At 44.9% G+C, this 20,294-nt stretch overlaps 1 protein-coding gene across 2 annotated transcripts in view; it reads left to right on the plus strand.

Moving 5' to 3' along the window:
• Window positions 1-1,923, plus strand: part of TFAP2D (transcription factor AP-2 delta) — a 66,386-nt gene extending 64,463 nt beyond the window's left edge. The window contains exon 8 of one of the 2 annotated variants that reach the window (XM_075338829.1): window positions 1,268-1,923. In XM_075338829.1, coding sequence (XP_075194944.1) covers window positions 1,268-1,487 — 220 coding nt within the window. In that variant the 3' untranslated portion in view covers window positions 1,488-1,923. The remainder of the gene's footprint in view (window positions 1-1,267) is intronic. The other variant, XM_075338830.1, reaches the window with a different exon arrangement.
• Window positions 1,924-20,294: the final 18,371 nt, after the last annotated feature.

Here is a 20,294-nt window from a genome sequence, read left to right on the forward strand (position 1 = left end):
CTTGGCCTGCCACTTCTGGGCTTAACAAGAACTGTACCTGTGTTCTTCCATTTCCTTACTATGTTCCTCACAGTGGAAACTGACAGTTTAAATCTCTGAGACAACTTTTTGTATCCTTCCCCTGAACAACTTTGTTGAATAATCTTTGTTTTCAGATCATTTGAGAGTTGTTTTGAGGAGCCCATGATGGCACTCTTCATAGGAGATTCAAATAGGAGGACAACTTGCAAGTGGCCACCTTAAATACCTTTTCTCATGATTGGATACACCTGCCTATGAAGTTCAAAGCTCAATGAGGTTACAAAACCAACTTAGTGCTTTAGTAAGTCAGTAAAAAGTAGTTAGGAATGTTCAAAACAAGAAATTGATAAGGGTGCCCATACTTATGCACCTGTCAAATTTAGTTTAAATGCGGATTACACATTTCCTGTTAGTACAATAAACCTCATTTCATTCCAGAAATATTACTCAGTCCATCAGTTATTAGATAGATGAAACTGAAATAGCTGCTGCAAAAACCCAAATTGTTATAAAGAAAAAAGGTTAACATTAATAGGGGTGCCCAAACTTTTTCATATGACTGTATATATATAATCCACTGATTTTTAATGTATTTTCCATTTATGTGCTTTTTACATTTGTTTTACCTTTGTATATAAACCACTGATTTTTTTATTTATTTCCTAACTATGTGATTTTTATTTTTTTTACATATATATATATATATATATATATATATATATTTATATACAGTATAAAATACATTAAAAACCAGTGGTTTTATATATATATATATATATATATATATATATATATATATATATATATATATATATATACATATATATATATATTATTTATATATATATATATATATATATATATATATATATATATATATATATATATATATATATATATATATATATAAACATATATATAATCCGCTGATTTTTAATGTATTTTCTATTTATGTGCTTTTTACATTTGTTTTAAGCTTTGTATATAGACCACTGATATTTTTTATTCATTTTCTAATTATGTGATTTTTATTTTTTTTTACCTTTGTATAAAAATCAGTGGTTTTTGTATATATGTATATATATATATATATATATATATATATATATATATATATATAAACCACTGATTTTTAATGTATTTTCTATTTATGTGCTTTTTACATTTTTTTTACCTTTGCATATAAACCACTGATTTTTTCTATTTTCTACTTATATGATTTTTATATATTTTTTTTATGTTCCAGCCTGATCACTCACGGTTTCGGGACTCCAGCAATTTGCGCGGCTCTTAGCACCTTCCAAACCGTCCTAAGCGAGATGCTCAACTATTTGGAGAAACACACGACAAATAAATCTGGGGGAGTATCAGAAAGCAGCCAAGGAAACGGCAACTCAGAAAAGGGACCCCTGAGGAAATCGTCAGACGTCGTGGTAAAAGACGCCAAGACTGAAAAGACAGACTAGCCGGACTAATCGCCTTCCGAGTTTTTGCTGCTGACTATTTTTTTTTTAATAGTCTTAAAACTCTTTAGGTTTGGACTTATTTACAAGGGACCAAAATCACAAACTTCTGAACATTGTAAATTCCGTGAATTTTTCACCTTTTTAGTTCGTTTATAAATTCTCCAAAAATAACTATATATAACGAAGCAATTGATGGGAATCACTGCAAAAATGAGTTTCCAATAAGCAAAATATTTTGGGGTTTTTTTTTGTTTGTTTTTGGGGAGTGGGGGGAGGATTTTTTTCACATTTTGCTTTTATTCAACGTGATCTGTTTTTGGTATGAAAATAAAAGAAGCAAAGCACCATATTGAGATGACTTATAGAGGATAATAAAATTGAAAGCAATTAACTTTTACTATGTTTTATGGGTATTGCGTTGTGTCAAAAACTTTATTATTTGTCGAGATGTTCGGTAATTTGCTCATGGAGAACGCTTTCGTTCAATCTTCAAGAAAGTATTTTCAATCTAAAGTAAATGTGATTTTTTTTTTCTTAATGTTTTAAAAGTTTATAACAATTTTTGTTGCTACGTTTGCAATTTCTCATAAGCATAAAAAAATGGAATTTAAAGGGTACCTGCCAAGAAAGTCTCGGCAAACTAAGAAGCCTTGCCGGTAACTCACTCACTTTCAAACTTCCGGTGGAAGATATGGTTGGCAACATCATGTTATGATGACGCGTAATGACCTGGTCATCTCAATATAGGGCAGGAAATAAGTATTTGATCCCTTGCTGATTTTGTAGGTTTGCCCACTGACAAAGACATGAACAGTCTATACTTTTAAGGGTAGGTTAATCTAAACAGTGAGAAATAGAATTTACAAAATAAAATACAGAAAATCACATTGTATAAATTATATATATGTATATTTACATTTTGCAGAGAGAAATAAGTATTTAATCCCTCTGGAAAACAAGACTTAATACTTGGTGGCCATCCCATTGTTGGCAGTACACCAGTCAGACTTTTTTGTAGTTGATGATGAGGTTTGCGCACATGTCAGGAGGAAGTTTGCTCCACTCCTCCTTGCAGATCATCTCTAAATTATTAAGCTTTGAGGTTGTCGCTTGGCACCTCGGAGCTTCAGCTCCTCCATAGGTTTTCTATGGGATTAAGGTCTGGAGGCTGGCTAGGCCACTCCATGACCTTAATTGGCTTCTTTTTGAGCCACTCCTTTGCTGCTGTATGTTTTGGTTCATTTTCATGCTGGAAGACCCAGCCACGACCCATTTTTAATGTCCTGGAGGAGGGAAGGAGGTTGTCACTTAGGATTTTATGGTACATGGCTCCATCCATTGTCCCATTGATGCGGTGAAGTAGTCCTGTGCCCTTAACAGAGAAACACTCACAAAATGTAATGTTTCCACCTCCATGCTTGACAGTGGGGATGTTGTTCGTTGGGTAATAGGCACCATTTCTCTTCCTCCATACACGGCGAGTTGAGTTAAGGCCAAAGAGCCCAATTTACGTCTCATCTGACGACAGCACCTTCTCGCAATCACTCTCAGAATCATCCAGGTGTTCATTAGCAAACTTTAGATGGGCCGGCTGCAATTTGGCCTTCTTCAGACGGGCCAGCTGCACATTGGCCTTCTTCAAACGGGCCGGCTGCACATGGGCCTTCTTCAGACAGACCATCTGCACATGGGCCTTCTTCAGATGAGTCGGCTGCACATGGGCCTTCTTGAGCAGTGGGACTTTGCGGACACTGCAGGACTTTAAGCCATTACGACGTAATGTGTTACCAATGATTTTCTTGGTGACAATGGTCCCAGCTGCCTTGAGATCATTAACAAGTTCCCCCTGTGTAGTTTTAGGCTGATCGCTCACCTTCCTCATGATCTTGGATACCCAACGAGGTGAGATTTTCTATGGAGCCCCAGATCGATGTCAGTTGACAGTCATTTTGTATTTCTTCCATTTTCTTACTATTGTACCAACAGTTGTCTCCTTCTCACCCAGCGTCTTACTTATGGTTTTGTAGCCCATTCCAGCCTTGTGCAGGTCCATGATCTTGTCCCTGACATTCTTAGATAAACTAGAAAAGAGAAGCGCTGATAGGGTTTTACCAGATAAAACACACGGTTAGCAAATGGTAAATGCACTCACCGATTGAGGTTGTGAGAGGTCACAACCACCACAGATAGCATGAGATAATGGCAGCTGCAGCGGCCCCACGTGTTTCAGACTTCAAAGTGGAGAGGGAGAAGGGGTTAAACCCGCGCAATCCGCCAGTAATCCAGAAGGAGATGTTGATAAATTAAACAATCTTTTATTCCATGGGTCTACGCGTTTCAAGGTCTAAGACCTCTTCTTCAGGACCAGTAAATCAACACTGGATTTACTGGTCCTGAAGAAGAGGTCTTAGACCTTGAAACGCGTAGACCCATGGAATAAAAGATTGTTTAATTTATCAACATCTCCTTCTGGATTACTGGCGGATTGCGCGGGTTTAACCCCTTCTCCCTCTCCACTTTGAACCCTGACATTCTTAGAAAGCTCTTTGGTCGCCCATGTTGTAGAGGTTAGAATCTGACTGATTAATTGAGTCTGAAGACAGGAGTCTTTTATACAGGTGACAATGTAAGACAGTGTCTGTAATGCAGGTAACGACTTGATTAGGAGCATCTAAGTCACTGTAGGAGCCAGAACTCTTAATGGCTGGCAGAGAATCAAATACTTATTTCTCTCTACGAAATGCAAATAAATTTACAGTACAGACCAAAAGTTTGAACACACCTTCTCATTCAAAGAGTTTTCTTTATTTTCATGACTATGAAAATTGTAGATTCACATTGAAGGCATCAAAACTATGAATTAACACAAGTGGAATGAAATACTTTACAAAAAAGTGTGAAACAACTGAAAATATGTCTTATATGCTAGGTTCTTCAAAGTAGCCACCTTTTGCTTTGATTACTGCTTTGCACACTCTTGGCATTCTCTTGATGAGCTTCAAAAGGTAGTCACCGGAAATGGTCTTCCAACAGTCTTGAAGGAGTTCCCAGAGATGCTTAGCACTTGTTGGCCCTTTTGCCTTCACTCTGCGGTCCAGCTCACCCCAAACCATCTCGATTGGGTTCAGGTCTGGTGACTGTAGAGACCAGATCATCTGGCGTAGCACCCCATCACTCTCCTTCTTAGTCAAATAGCCCTTATACAGCTTGGAGGTGTGTTTGGGGTCATTGTCCTGTTGAAAAATAAATGATTGTCCAACTAAACGCAAACCGGATGGAATAGCATGCCACTGCAAGATGCTGTGGTAGCCATGCTGGTTCATTATGCTTTCAATTTTGAATAAATCCCTAACAGTGTCACTAGCAAAGCACCCCCACACCATCACACCTCCTCCTCCATGCGTCACGGTAGGAACCAGGCATGTAGTGTCCATTCATTCACCTTTTCTGCGTCGCACAAAGACACGGTGGTTGGATCCAAAGATCTCAAATTTGGACTCATCAGACCAAAGCACAGATTTCCACTGGTTTAATGTCCATTCCTTGTGTTCTTTAGCCCAAACAAGTCTCTTCTGCTTGTTGCCTGTCCTTAGCAGTGGTTTCCTAGCAGCTATTTTACCATGAAGGCCTGCTGCAGAAAGTCTCCTCTTAACAGTTGTTCTAGAGATGTGTCTGCTGCTAGAACTCTGTGTGGCATTGACCTGGTCTCTAATCTGAGCTGCTGTTAACCTGCGATTTCTGAGGCTGGTGACTCAGATAAACTTATCCTCCGCAGCAGAAGTGACTCTTGGTCTTCCTTTCCTGGTACGGTCCTCATGTGAGCCAGTTTCTTTGTAGCGTTTGATGGTTTTTGCCACTGAACTTGGGAACACTTTCAAAGTTTTCCCAATTTTTCGGACTGACTGACCTTCATTTCTTAAAGTCATGATGGCCACTCGTTTTTCTTTACTTAGCTGCTTTTTTCTTGCCATAATACAAATTCTGACAGTCTTTTCAGTAGAACTATCAGCTGTGTATCCACCAGACTTCTGCACAACACAACTGATGGTCCCAACCCCATTTACAAGGCAAAAAATCCCACTTATTGAACCTGACAAGGCACACTTGTGAAGAGAAAAACATTTCCGGTGCAGAGTTCTAGCAGCAGACTACAACTACAATTTTCAGAGACATGAAAACAAAGAAAACTTTGAATGGGAAGGTGTGTCCAAACTTTTGGTCTGTACTGTATATACTTATACAATGTGATTTTCTGGATTATATTTTGGATATTCTATCTCTCACTGTCAAAATTAACCTATCCTTAAAATTATAAACTGTTCATGTCTTTGTCAGTGGGCAAACTTACAAAATCACTAAAGGATCAAATACCTATTTCCTTCTCTGTACATTGCTGTTTTCATTTTGTAGAGGACAGTGCGGTGCCTCCACTTAAGTCTAATTACAAGACTTTTTAAGTATGTAGAACAGTGTTCCCCAACTCCAGTCGTCAAGAGCCACCAACAGGTCATGTTTTTAGGATTTCTTTAACATTACACAGGTGTTGGAATCATCACTTGTGTAGCTAATTAAATTATCACCTGTGCAAAACTAAGGAAATCCTGAAAACATGACCTGTTGGTGGGTCTTGAGGACTGGAGTTGGGGAACAATGATGTAGAAGATCAGCTTCTCCTACCAGAGGTTAATGTGGAAACTCCTGTGTCACGAACGGCTGGGTGGGGGTCTCACAAGATCCACCCACTGTTCACCAATGTTGTCACGATCAGACTGCCCCTCTTGTTGGGCAGGTAACTTTTGGTACTGCCGCCCAATAAGTAAATGAGGCTGCTGAGCTACTAATGCCAAATATGGAATGTCTGCCAGTATGGGTATGTGCCGCCCCCGTGCCAGCAGCCGGCGCTGCTCGGGTCCGAGCCTTCAGTGGTGGTGGCTCGTGGGTCTACAGGCCCGTGGGGCTTGCGGACACTCTGAATAAATGGGGGGACGTAGGTGTACGGGCGAGGCCGTAACGAGTTTGTGACGCTACCCACGGTGTGTGGTGAAGTGGGACACCACCACTGATGTTACGGGGCACCCGGGGGAGGTATTGTGCAGCAAGTTGTTAACCCCTCTGTGGGCAAGGATGGTGGCCCCGGGACCTGGTGGGATGATGCAGGGGATGGCGACCACAGGGGGTGCTGACTCTGAAGGAAACACACAAGTCTCTGGTAAACCAAGATGGTGGTGGCCGGTGCCGCGGCCAGTTGCGTTCTGGATCCCCCACCCGGCTGGTGGTCTCTATCTCTTCCTGCACCTGTTTGTGTCAAAATGGATCTTCCCGGTGTGAAACTCGGGAGTCCGCTCCCGGCTGAACGTGGCTTGAGGAGCCATGCCCGCAGATGCTGGCCGGTGGTATCTCTGTGCCTTGGCGGTGACCTCTTATCCCTAATCGGTGGGCTGTTGTCTTCTATGAGGGACTTTGGCGGGGACAGAATCTTTAGTCCTGGCCTCAATCGGTTAATTAACCAGTTCCAGTCATTTCTGGTTCCTGGCTTCAGGGTCCGAGTACCCCCCTTTGTGCACGGTTTCCGGTCGGGTCCCCGGTGTAGGTACTGGCGGGCTCCAACCCTGTCCCGGTCCACCTCGGTTCTGACGAACCGTCTTCCCATCTCCTGCTGATGGAGACTACCGTCTGCCTCCTAGCCAGTGGTACCAGGGCTCCAACCCTGGCACCGTTCAACTTGGACCACACTGCTGGAGCTACACCTAGCTCCAGCCTTAAACTCTAAAACTGACTGTTTGTTTTCCCGCCCTCGGGCTGTCTATACTCCTAGGTGGGCGTCTTCCAACCGCCTGGTTCCGCCCCCTGGTGTGTCTATCAGTCCCTAAGGGGGGTGACTAGGGTTTACTGGTCGGCTGTGTATTTCCTAATGAGGGAAGGTGTTATGCGGGGCCCTATTTGTGACTACCTGGCCCTGCCAGGGCATCACAGGTAATGTATATATCACCGATACCCGCTAATGGAATATATATATATATATATATATATATATATATACAGTGCTGGCCAAAAGTATTGGCACCCCATGCAATTCTTTCAGATAAAACTCAGTTTCTTCTTGAAAATGATTGCAATCACAAATTCTTTGGTATTATTATCTTCATTTAATTTGTCTTCAATGAAAAACAAAAAAAAATTTGTCATAAAGCCAAATTGGATATAATTCCACACCAAACATAAAAAAGGGGGTGGACAAAAGTATTGGCACTGTTTGAAAAATCATGTGATGCTTCTCTAATTTGTGTAATTAACAGCACCTGTAACTTACCTGTGGCATCTAACAGGTGTTGGCAATAACTGAATCACACTTGCAGCCAGTTGACATGGATTAAAGTTGACTCAACCTCTGTCCTGTGTCCTTGTGTGTACCACATTGAGCATGGAGAAAAGAAAGGAGACCAAAGAACTGTCTGTCTGAGGACTTGAGAATCCAAATTGTGAGGAAGCATGAGCAATCTCAAGGCTACAAGTCCATCTCCAAAGACCTGAAAGTTCCTGTGTCTACGGTTCGCAGTGTCATCAAGAAGTTTAAAGCCCATGGCAATGTGGCTAACCTCCCTAGATGTGGAAGGAAAAGAAAAATTGACTAGAGATTTCAACGCAAGGTTGTGCGGATGGTGGATAAAGAACCTCGACTAACATCCAAACAAGTTCAAGCTGCCCTGCAGTCCGAGGGTACAACAGTGTCAACCCGTACTATCCGTCGGCGTCTGAATGAAAAGGGACTGTATGGTAGGATACCAAGGAAGACCCCACTTCTTACCCCGAGACATAAAAAAGCCAGGCTGGAGTTTGCCAAAACTTACCTGAGAAAGCCTAAAATGTTTTGGAACAATATTCTCTGGTCAGATGAGACAAAAGTAGAGGTTTTTGGGAAAAGCCATCAACAGAGTTTACAGGAAAGAAAAGAGGCATTCAAAGAAAAGAACACGGTCCGTACAGTCAAACATGGCGGAGGTTCCCTGATGTTTTGGGGTTGCTTTGCTGCCTCTGGCACTGGACTGCTTGACCGTGTGCATGGCATTATGAAGTCTGAAGACTACCAACAAATTTTGCAGCATAATGTAGGGCCCAGTGTGAGAAAGCTGGGTCTCCCTCAGAGGTCATGGGTCTTCCAGCAGGACAATGACCCAAAACACACTTCAAAAAGCACTAGAAAATGGTTGATAGAAAGCACTGGAGACTACTAAAGTGGCCAGCAATGAGTCCAGACCTGAACCCCATAGAACACCTGTGGAGAGATCTCAAAATGGCAGTTTGGAGAAGGCCCACTTCAAATCTCAGGGACCTGGAGCAGTTTGCCAAAGAAGAATGGTCTAAAATTCCAGCAGAGCATTGTAAGAAACTCATTGAGGGTTACCGGAAGCGGTTGTTCGCAGTTATTTTGGCTAAAGGTTGTGCAACCAAATATTAGGCTAAGGGTGCCAATACTTTTGTCTGGCCCATTTTTGGAGTTTTGTGTGAAATGATCAATGATTTGATTTTTGTTTCATTCTCTTTTGTGTTTTTTCATTGCAAGCAAAATAAATGAAGATAATAATACTAAAGAATTTGTGATTGCAATCATTTTCAGGAAGAAACTGAGTATTCTCTGACAGAATTGCAGGGGTGCCACTACTTTTGGCCAGCACTGTATATATATATATATATATGTATATATATATATATATATATATATATATATATATATATATATACCTCGGTACCCCTTACTGATAGATAGTCCGGACACCCATTATAGATGGCAAAAGGCGCTTCGGGTTCGGATTTGTTATAGAGCATGAGGAAATAACTATTAAATGTTATATATTTAATCCAAAGATAGGCAGTGTTTATAAAATATACAAGATATTACAAAAGGGGAACAATAGAAATACAGTGTAGACAATTACATAAAAATAAAAGGGATAAACATAAAACTTACTAAACTCATGCCATAGATGTGACGTCCAAATTTAGGGAGGGGGGGCTCCAGTAGACAAACGGACAGCACCACCACTTAGGTATGCCCTCCACTTCTTCCAGACATGGGCTTCTAGCTTTTATGCCTTCAGGTCACCCTCCCATCTGTGACTTCATTTTATGATATCTTGTTGGCTGTGCCAATGTGTTCAGAAAAGTTTATGTTATTCTAGCTTTTCACTTATCTTTGCCCCTGGGCCACACAGGTGAGGGATATTAGCATCATATTTTATCTCTCCATTTTTCATTCGCATAGATACCAAACACAACACATCTAGCATGATTTTATTGGCTAATATCCATTTATCGGGATACCAGAGATCGCCTAGCAAAGCCAAACAGTGCTCCATGTTCAGTGGTTCGCTGAGATTCCGACAATATGCTTTTCATTTTTCTAGCAATAACGTGGCACCTAGAAGCTGAGTTCATAGTTTTTCCCCCCAAAAGAACAAAGGGGTGTCTTTCTCTGTACATCTTCTTTGAGATGCTTCCATCCCCCTTGGTCGTAAATACCAAAATTCTCAGGGCAATCAGATAAGGTTGTTATAGCGACCTTCATCTCTGTGCTAGCTGATGGTGGGGAGGGGGGTAGAAGGGACCTTAGAGTTTTAACATGACATCCTCTCCCAGTACTCTGCACTTCACAATTTACCAAATAGAGTAATGAATAAAACACAAAACAGCAACAGCGCCATACATTCTGTAGTGGCCATTCTTAGGTACCGCAGCTCATTTTAAAAAGAACCTGTCAGGTCCCCTATGCACCCAGAACCACGAGCAGTTCTGGGTGCATATTTCTAGTCCCTCCCTAACTGTCTCTATTTCTAAAGATCCTTTATGATATGCTAATGAGCGCAAGGACTTGTTGCAAGGGCATTAGTTCCCCCGACTAGTCCGCCCTCTTAGCATGTTGGCACGCCCCTGTGGGCGTGCTAACATGCTATTCAATGCCCAGAGTCATCGGCATAGATGCATGTACGTGTGTCCGTTGTCACCGGGTTTAGGGTCAGTGCGCATGATCAGAAGTCCCCGACACTTCCACTCATGCGCACTATGAAGTCAGGTGTACATGTCCCAGCTTCAGAGAGGTCTAGTGCGCATGACTGGAAGTGCGGTGATTTCTAATCATGTGCACTGAGCCTAAAACCCAGCATCTGAGGTGGTGAACACTGATGATGCTGAGCATTGAATAGCAGGTTAGCACACCCATAGGGCGTGTTAACATGCTACAAGAGTGGGTTTAGGTTTGGTGCGCATGATCAGAAGTCCCCGGCAGTTCCGTCCATGCGCAAGTGCGGTGACTTCTGATCATGCGCACTAACCCTAAACAGGGCGTCTGAGGCAGTAACAATGGACACAGGATCTTTAGAAATACTTTTTCTAAAGATCTCTTTATTTATGCTACTAGGTGCTGCTACGGTTAGGCAGGGATTAGCAATATGCATCCTGAACTGCTTTTGGTTCTGAGTGCATAGGGAACCTGACAGGTTCCTTTTAATATGAGCTGAGCTGCAGTACCTAAGAAAGGCCACTATAGAATGTATGGCGCTGTTGCTGTTTCGGCTCTGTACACTTAGATATTCACAGCCTATCCCTGCATCAACAGCAGTGACCAGATGTACAGAGTGTGCAGAGCAGAAGACAGCTCCAGGTACCGTGTAGTGGCCAGTCTTGGGTACTACATCTCAGCTTATATTCAGTTTTAATAGGAGCTCTAAAAAGTTTAATAGGAGTCTTAATAACCATTAAAGAAGGGAAAAACATCTTTAATGCACACATTGTCAATATCAGAGGTACCCATTCTGACCAATTTAATAGTAAAATACCACAACAGTCCTTCTGGTGCAGGTGTCCATTGAATTTAATCTCTGACTGAAGTTATGATAATAATAATAATAATAATTTTATTCATTTATATAGCGCTATTAATTCCATAGCACTTTACATACATTGGCAACACTGTCCCCATTGGGGCTCACAATCTAGAGTCCCTATCTGTATGTCTTTGGAATGTGGGAGGAAACCGGAGTACCCGGAGGAAACCCACGCAAACACGGGGAGAACATACAAACTCCTTGCAGATGGTGTCCTTGGTGGGATTTGAACCCAGGACCCCAGCGCTGCAAGACTGCAGTGCTAGCCACTGAGCCACCGTGCCGCCCATATGATAAAACTATATACTGTATATATATATATATATATATATATATATATATATATATATATATATATATATATATATATATATATATATATATATATATATATATATATATATATATATATATATATATATATATATATATATATATATATATATATATATATATATATATATATATATATATAAAAAAGATTACAATACAAATGAGAATGCAATCAACAAAATGCTATTATGGGGTTCTTTTTAATGGGGAGAGTGGAGTGTGCCCCTATGAGATGCTCTGGCTGCCAAATATCTCCTGGGAGAGTAACAGGATAAGGAATTTCAGTTTAAATTGCCCAATCGATTTCTGCCCCAATATCATCTGTAGAGGGAGGGTCGGGAGGTTCCCATGGTCTTTAGCAGAGTTGGCCTGGGGGTGTAGGGGGCCCCCAGAGGAGTTGACTCTATGGCCCCACTCTACAGCTATGCGAAAATACCTGTTAGCCATTATCCCTGTTATAGTAGAGTGTCGACTGTAAAATACAAGGGGCTCCGGTACATCTATTGTGCACACACCATAACTGGGATGTACAATTACGGTAGATTGCGTTAAAAGGGTTATTTGGTGAAAATAAGTTATTAATCGGTGGAATCTGACCATTCCAAATCTCGCCGATTGGAAGAATGGCAAACTCTTATCCCTAACAGGGCACATTTAATTGCATTTTAAAATGCACCGGTAGGTAGGATCTGTGTCTGCAGCTCCATTTATCCTCTTTGGAGTTGCCAGAAAAAGCCAAGTCCAGCACTCGCAGCCACTGAGGGAATGAGTGTACCAGTGGTTGAGTCAAACTTGAGCTCCACTTTAACAGGGATAAAAGTTCCCAATGCTGCCAATCTTTGCGGTCCCAGCAGTCTGACAACCACTGATCAATAAACTATCACTTTTCACATCTTTTCCCATCTCTGACACTGTGTAACAGAAACAGGACCGGAAGGGGTTAAACTTCCAAGCATTTAATCTTTAATGGAAATAACCTTCTAAATAATATCACAGAGAACAAATGACCTCAATACACAAGACAATCCACTATACCAAGACCAATGAAACCATATACAAGGGAAAAATACCACCACTCTGTTACCAGACCACATACTACCACCACATAGTGACTGAATACTAACACATACAAGGGACAAATAACACCACACCATGACCAGATCACATCATATCACCACATAGTGACTGAACAATACCACATGCAAGGGACAAATAACACCACACCATGACCAGACCACATATTACCACCCCATAAGGAACAAATACTAACACATACAAGAGACAAATACCACCATAGTCACTGAATAATACAACACTGATCATTAACAAAAACCACAATACTAATAACACTAATATTAGCACTGGTGACATTATACACAGGAGCTCTGTATATAGTGTATATTATATAGCAGGGATGGGCAACTAATTTTCCCCAGAGGCCATATGAGACTATTGGGGAGCAATAGGCTCAAATTAATTTTGTGCAATATTAATATTAACATGAATTATAATTGTTATGTTATATTAATATTAATTGTATCACTTAATATTGAGCAGAATGAAGTATGCTGCCATCCCCCTATATACTTTATGAGCTCCCACACAGCCTCCTATAAACAGTATGAACCCTACATATCCATTCATATACTGTATGAGCCCTCACAAAGCCTTCTATATACTATATGACCCACATACAGCCCCCCTCTATTCCACATGACCCACACACAGCTCCCTATGTACAGCATGATCCCACACACAGCCCCCCATTTACATCATGAGACCACTCACAGCTTCACTATATACAGTATGAGCCCACACATAGCCTCCTATATAGCATTAGCCCACACATAACCCACTACATACAGTATTAGCCCCAAAATAGCCCCCTGTAAACAGTATTAGCCCCTACATAGCCCCTATAGACAGTATTAACCTCCCCCCATAGCCTCCGATATACCAGCACAACTAGTGGAAAAAATAGAAAATTTAAGAAACACATGTGCCGCCCCCACGTGAGCAACCAAGCTGCTCAGATCCGCAGTGGCTGGAGGGGTCTCCAGACCCGGGGGTCGTGCGGACACTCAAATAAAAGAAAGGGCGTAGTATGTACAGGTGATTGTTGTAGATTCTTTGTGACGCCACCCACGGTGTGTGGTAAGATGGAGTACCACCGCTGCTATTGCGGAGCACCCGGGGCGGTGGAGTGGCATCTAGGTGTTTGACCCCTCCGTGGGTAGGGGTGGACGCCCTGAGGCTCAGTGTCCAGGACACAGGAGATGATGTATGCCGGAGGTGGCACGCCGGGCCGAACCGGGGGATGTTGATGTTTTCACAGTTGAATAATTGCACACAAGTCTGCTGGTAAACCAAGGTGTCAGTGGCCGGCTGCCGTATCCGGGTGTATTCAGCTCCTACACCCGGCTGGTGTACCAATGTCCCTTCCTCCGGCACTTTGTATTTTTCCTCAATTACGGACAACCTCGTATGGAACGGGGAAGTCCGCTCCCAGTATGTTCTGTTTGGGAGACATGCCTGCGAAAACTGACAAATGGGATCTCAGCGGGTGTTTGCGGATACCCTATCCCCCGCGGTGGGCTGTTGTTTCGCTCTATCTGGGCTAACACATTGGAACGACCTCTGGAACCATGTTCCCGGTTGGGTTAATTAGAGAAGGGGCTTGCAACCATCTTCTAACTAGGGTCCAGGTACCCCGCCTGTGCACGGTTTCTGGACTGGATCTCCGCTGTCGGTACCGGCGGGCTCCAGCCCTGTCCCGGTCCACTTTGGATTTCCCAAGACCGGACTCCCGTCGCCTTTGGACACGGACCACTGCTTGCCACCTAGCCAGTAGACCAGGGCCACTACCCCGGCTACCTGTCTCTAGGCTCAGCCTTGACTCTCCTCCTCACTTCTCCTTCACCTTCACTACTCAAAATCTGAACTTGAACTACTGTGTTCCCATCCCCGGATCCTCAAGACCCCTAGGTGGGTGCTCCCAATCTGCCTGGTCCCGGCACACTGGTATGTCCTTCTTACCCTGAGGGGGGTGGCTAGGATTTTGTGGCAGATGGTACCTGATGTGGGATGGTGTTGTGTCGGGTGTATGGTTTCTCTGTGACCGCCTGGCGGCGCCAGGGCGTCACACACATACTCAACTTGCTCCCATTCCTAACTGGTTTTCACTTGCTCGTTCACGTTCAGTTGTTAAAAATGTGGTCATTAAAATGGTCACCGGCCTATCAGAAGCCAGGGGCTGATGTCAGCTTACAGCGCATGGCAGTGAGATCACCAACCTCATCCACCACCAGACATTTTTTTACCATTAGTGGCATTCTCCGCGAGGACCCATCAAGGGCATCATCTGGTGTCCTGCCAGGTTAGTCTGACCCCGGTCTTTAGATGATTGGCTAATCTAAATATAGGAAATGAAGGCTGGTGGGATGATGAGGATGAAGGGGTTGAGGATGTTGGGAGTAATTGTCTCGTGATGGCACCTGTGGTAGGTGCCGCTGTGGGTGCTGTCCTCTGGGGCGGATGGTGTTGCAGCTCAGATAGTTCGGCTCCCCACAGGTAGAGCCAGGCCCCAGGGAGGATGATGGGGGTGGCAGTCTTTGGTGGTATACGCTGGGGTGCAGGACTGAGGACGCCGACAGTAACTGGACAACACAGGCCAGTAGTTTCTTTTACCTTTTACTGGTCAGTTGTTATGGTCCCGCAGTTACAGTGGTCCGGTCAGCCTGGTAACAGTGGGGGATCTCTCCATGCCAGGTGGGTTGGAGGCCTTCCTTAGTGCACTCTGTGCGTGGGTTGCTGTGGCCTGAAGCAGCACAGAGTCCTCTTACTTAGATGCTGTAAGACTTGCCCCTTGTGGTGGGCAGTGCGAGCCGGATGTAGGGCCTGCCTGTATTTCTGTGGCCCCGGGCTGTATTGTGCTACTTCACCTTGAGAGTCTCTGATGGGCCAGGAGATGTGGAATCTCCTGCCCTCCAGGTTTACTGTCAGGTGCTAACGGCCCAGCAGTAAACCTGGAGGGCAGGAGATTCCACATCTCCTGGCCCATCAGAGACTCTCAAGGTGAAGTAGTACAGTTCTGGCCTGAGTTAGGAAGTGTTGTGTGTAATTGTACCTGACATGGAGATTTTCCCCGCTGCTTCCAGGCTTAGCATTGCCCTTTGGTGAGGAGAACAACGCCACTGTGGCTCCCATGACCAATAGGGTGCCACAGATATTTGGCCCTTCCCAGCCTAAAAGTCCCAGCTTGCAGCTGACCCAGATTTGGTGCATTACATTAGATGTGCCAATTCTCTTGCTTCACCTTAACGCTTCCTGAATGCCTTGGTGGGGTGGAAATCGGGGTAATGGTAATTGGGTTTGAAGTCAGCTGTATAATGTCAGCTGGCATCAGGTCCTGGTGGTAGTAATGGAGAGACGTCTGACACCCCCATAACTAACTCAGTAGGTAAAAAGAAATAAACACACACAAGTACTTTATTTGAAATAAAACACTAGCCAGGCACTTTAACTTGTTCCTCGTTTTATTTAGAAAAATAAGTGTGGCGCCCTGGACTAGCCAGGTCGTCACAGGTACTACAACATGCACCCCCACCCCGAGATAGGCACATCAGCCAGACACAAAATCCTTGTTGCCTCCCTCCAGGGGCTGGTGTCCACACCAGGTGGGGTGGAGCCAGGCGGTTGGCCCTATCCACTGAGGAGTTCACAGTCCTGGAGGCGGGAAAAGGAAAGCAGATCAGTTAGGGAAGTGGAAGAGTGAGGAGTAAAAGTGGTAGTAGAGGAGCAAACTGACTGTGTCCGGGTACGTGGACCGGGCACCGAGAGCAAGGTTGGCAAACGGTGGTGGCCGTCTGCAGGAGAGGCAGATCAACGCGGAACCGTAGGATCGGGGACAGGCGGTGGCCCGCCGGTACCGAACCGGGGAGCGAAGTGAAGCCAGCACAAACCGGCAGGGCCTGCGGACCCCGACCAGGCTTGGAGTCGCCGTTAAATAGGTAAAATCCGTCAGTGACTGGAACCCCAGGGGTTTCCTAACAGCCAAGACCCGATTGAAGGCAACCGTCCAACCAGCAAAAGGAAATACAGCTACCCCCACAGCTAGAGTTCCAAGGGCCAGAGCCTGCGGGCAAAAGGGCTCCTCCGGCACATATACATGCTGGGGAGCGGGTTACCGGTGGGAAGTCATCGGGACCGAACATACACAAAGGTGCAGGGAAAGGCAGCCACCACCAACCGTCTGGGAGAAACCACAGCAGCCGGCTGCGGGACCCGTCCATCCAGCCGTTTGGTTTACCAGAGACTTTGCATCCATTTGTGGCTAAGTGAGTACTACCGTGCCATCCGGCACCGCGCTGCGCAGTCCAAGCGACCCTGCACCTTGCCAACCCTGCCTCCCCGACACCTCACCGGGCCCAGGGACCACCAACCCCCTACCCACGGAAGGGAGATAAACATCCCAGCTGCTCCCTTCCATCGCTCCCGGGATCCCCGTCAATAGCAGCGGTGGTGCCCAACCTCACCACAACCCATGGGTGGCGTCACGGACCAAATCCCCAAACCAAACTACCCCCCCTTTCATTCACGGGCGAGGAGCGCCGCTCGAGTCCCCGGATCCGGCCCAACTCTCGAGCCACCGAGCAGCAGCAGCAGCGCCGGACCCAAGCGTGGTGAGCGCAGCGCCCCGCCGCCCGCGACATAAGCGTTGCAGGTATACTGTATTCCAGGGATTTCGACATAGTCTGCAAATGGAAACCTGAAAAACATAAAAAGAGAGAAATATAAAAAGACACTGTCCCTCATTCACCAATTTATTGGAAAGCAAAGTTCCCAGTTTCGACGTACAGTAGATTTATACATACTGTATATATAATCTCCAGGATATTCATTATGGTCCCTTTGGGCACATTTCCTGGTGGATGGAATAATGTACATGATTTTTGCAATACACGTAATATCTATAATATAATACACTTATCTATTATGTTGGTGTCATCACTTCCACTGTTGCTACTATTCTACAACCACTTGTGCCTTAATATACTGATTTCCATGACGTTCTGTATCTAACAACGAGGTGACTTTACAACAAACGTCGAGAACCTCTTTGTTGGAATGCTGATTGCATCCCACCTCACACATGCGCGGTATAGATCTCTTGTGCATGTGCTGTGTCATATCCACAGGTTCTTTTCTCAAAATAAATATATGAGTGCTGCCAGCAGTGCTACAGAGGTTACGGGGGTGGGGGTCCGCCTGTCAGTGTTCAGACTATACACCACACACTGCAGAGGTTACAGTGGTGGGGGCATGCCTGTCAGAGCTCAAACCATACGACGCACATGACACGGCCACCAGGGCCGTCGGGGCACTCGGAACCGGACGGTTTGGTTTCGGAAGATCAAGGCGGCAGGACTTGACTCCATGACCCTGGGGGTGTCGTTTTAAAGATGTAAAGAAATAGAAATATATGCTAATTCGTGACACCACCTGTGGTCCTTGGCCAGGTATGGATGGGACCGCTGGGGCAGATGGTGACGCAACTAGGATGGTACAGCCCCCTACAGGTACTTCTGGGCCCCAAATCAACCGTTTTAGGCCTATAGCAGGTGGAATGCTTTGAATAGCGCGGGGCTGGCGGCGCAGGCAATGAGTCCTGGAAACAGCAGGATGTAGTCATTAGTTCTTTACTCACAGTTGTAAGTTCCAGATTATCACGGCCGGCCGGTCAAATGCTGCCCTTGGAATGCTGAGTCCTGCAGTGACGGGATCCAGCCAATCCCATTCGGAGGCACAAGACCGGTGTCCCTTTCTGTGTTCCTTTCTTGGTCGTCTTACTACGCTGGCTTCGCCCTCCTGCCCTGCGTCTCATACACAGTGCCCTGAGCCGGTGTCCGCAGACCCTGTTTTGGGAGGCTCGTCTGCCTAATCCCTTGGCCCTCTGTGGTCACCTTTTCAGCAGATTCGCATGTAGTTGCGGCTTCTGCACATGAAGTCACCTCAGCCTCTGGTTTTGCTAGCAGAGCCTTGTAGTTCTCCACTAGTCTAGGGGCCGGTCCCCTTTGTGGCCTAGTCCCGCCACACCGGTGTGTCAGATGTGGATGCGAGTCCACGGGTGGATTTCTCATTTCCCGTGTATCTAGGATACCTTCTTACTCCTTGTCCTGAGTCGAGGTCCTCCGGCTCCAGTCCTCAGGACCTCTCTCCTCTGCCCCCTCCTTCGTTCTTCTCTCTAACTTACTCACTCATACTCCGTTCTAAGGTATTCTCTAGTTTCCACCCACTAACTAACCCCACCCCCAGACTGGCTCCGGGACTGTGCTCTCCCTAAGGAGCAATCTCGCCCTAACCATGGCCTGAAGGGGTGTAGCTATACTAAGAGTGTTTGTGTGAACAATGACTTGTGACTTTTTATTTACCAGGGAATGGGATACCACACCTCAGGATGAGGTGCAGTACCTCTGTGGCAACTGGACCCTCAGGGGCGCCACGCCAGACACACTGCAGAGGTTACAGGGGTGGGGGGTCCGCCTGTCAGTGCTCAGACCATACACCACACACTGCAGGGGTCACAGGGCTGGGGGTCTACCTGTCAGTGCTCAGACCATACACAGCACACTGCAGAGGTTACAGGGATGGGGGGGGGTCGCCCTGTCAGTGCTCAAACAAAACACCACACCCTGCATCAAATTGGTCTGCATGGCTGTCTTCTCAGAAGGAAGCCTCTTCTAAAGATGATGCACATGAAAGCTCGCAAACAGTTTGCTGAAGAGAAGAAGACTAAAAACATGGATTACTGGAATCATGTCCTATAGCCTGATGAGACCAACATAAACTTATTTGGTCTGATGGTGTGAAGTGTGTGTGGTAGCAAGTAGGTGAGGAGCACAAAGACAAGTGTGTCCTGCCTACAGTCAGCCATGGTGGTGGAGGCTGCATGAGTGCTGCTAGCTGTGGAGAGCTACATGAATGCCAACATGTACTGTGACATACTGAAGCAGCTCATGTTTTCTTCCCTACAGAAACTGGGCGGCGGGGCAGTATACCAACATGATAATGACCTCAAACACGTCTAAGATGACCAGTGCCTTGATAAGGAAACTGAGAGTAAAGGTGTTGGACCGGCCAAGCGTCACCAGACCTAAACCCTATAGAGCATCTTTGAGGCCTCTTCACATGGAAGGTGGAGGAGCGCAAGGTCTCTAACATCCACCAGCTCAGGGATGTCCTCATGGAGGATAGAAGAGGATTCCAGTGGCTCCAATGAAGCTTTAGTGATCTCCATGCCCAGGAGAGTTAAGGCAGAGCTTGAAAATAATGGTGGCCACACAAAGTATTGACCCTTTTGGTACAATGTGTCCTTTGTCACTTAAGGGTGTACTCACTTTTCTTGGCAGCAGTTTAGACATTAATGGCTTTGTGCTGAGTTATTTAGAGGACACCAAATTTACCCTGTTATACAAGCTGCACATAATGAAAAGGTTTTGGTACCGTGTTAGCCAGTTGAAAAATGATTGATTTCTCTCAGTGAGAGGAACAAAATTAAAATTTTGTAGTTGTGACACCTTTTAATAGCTAACTAAAA

Source organism: Anomaloglossus baeobatrachus, chromosome 3 (genome assembly GCF_048569485.1).
Source record: "Anomaloglossus baeobatrachus isolate aAnoBae1 chromosome 3, aAnoBae1.hap1, whole genome shotgun sequence".
Taxonomy (NCBI): domain Eukaryota; kingdom Metazoa; phylum Chordata; class Amphibia; order Anura; family Aromobatidae; genus Anomaloglossus; species Anomaloglossus baeobatrachus.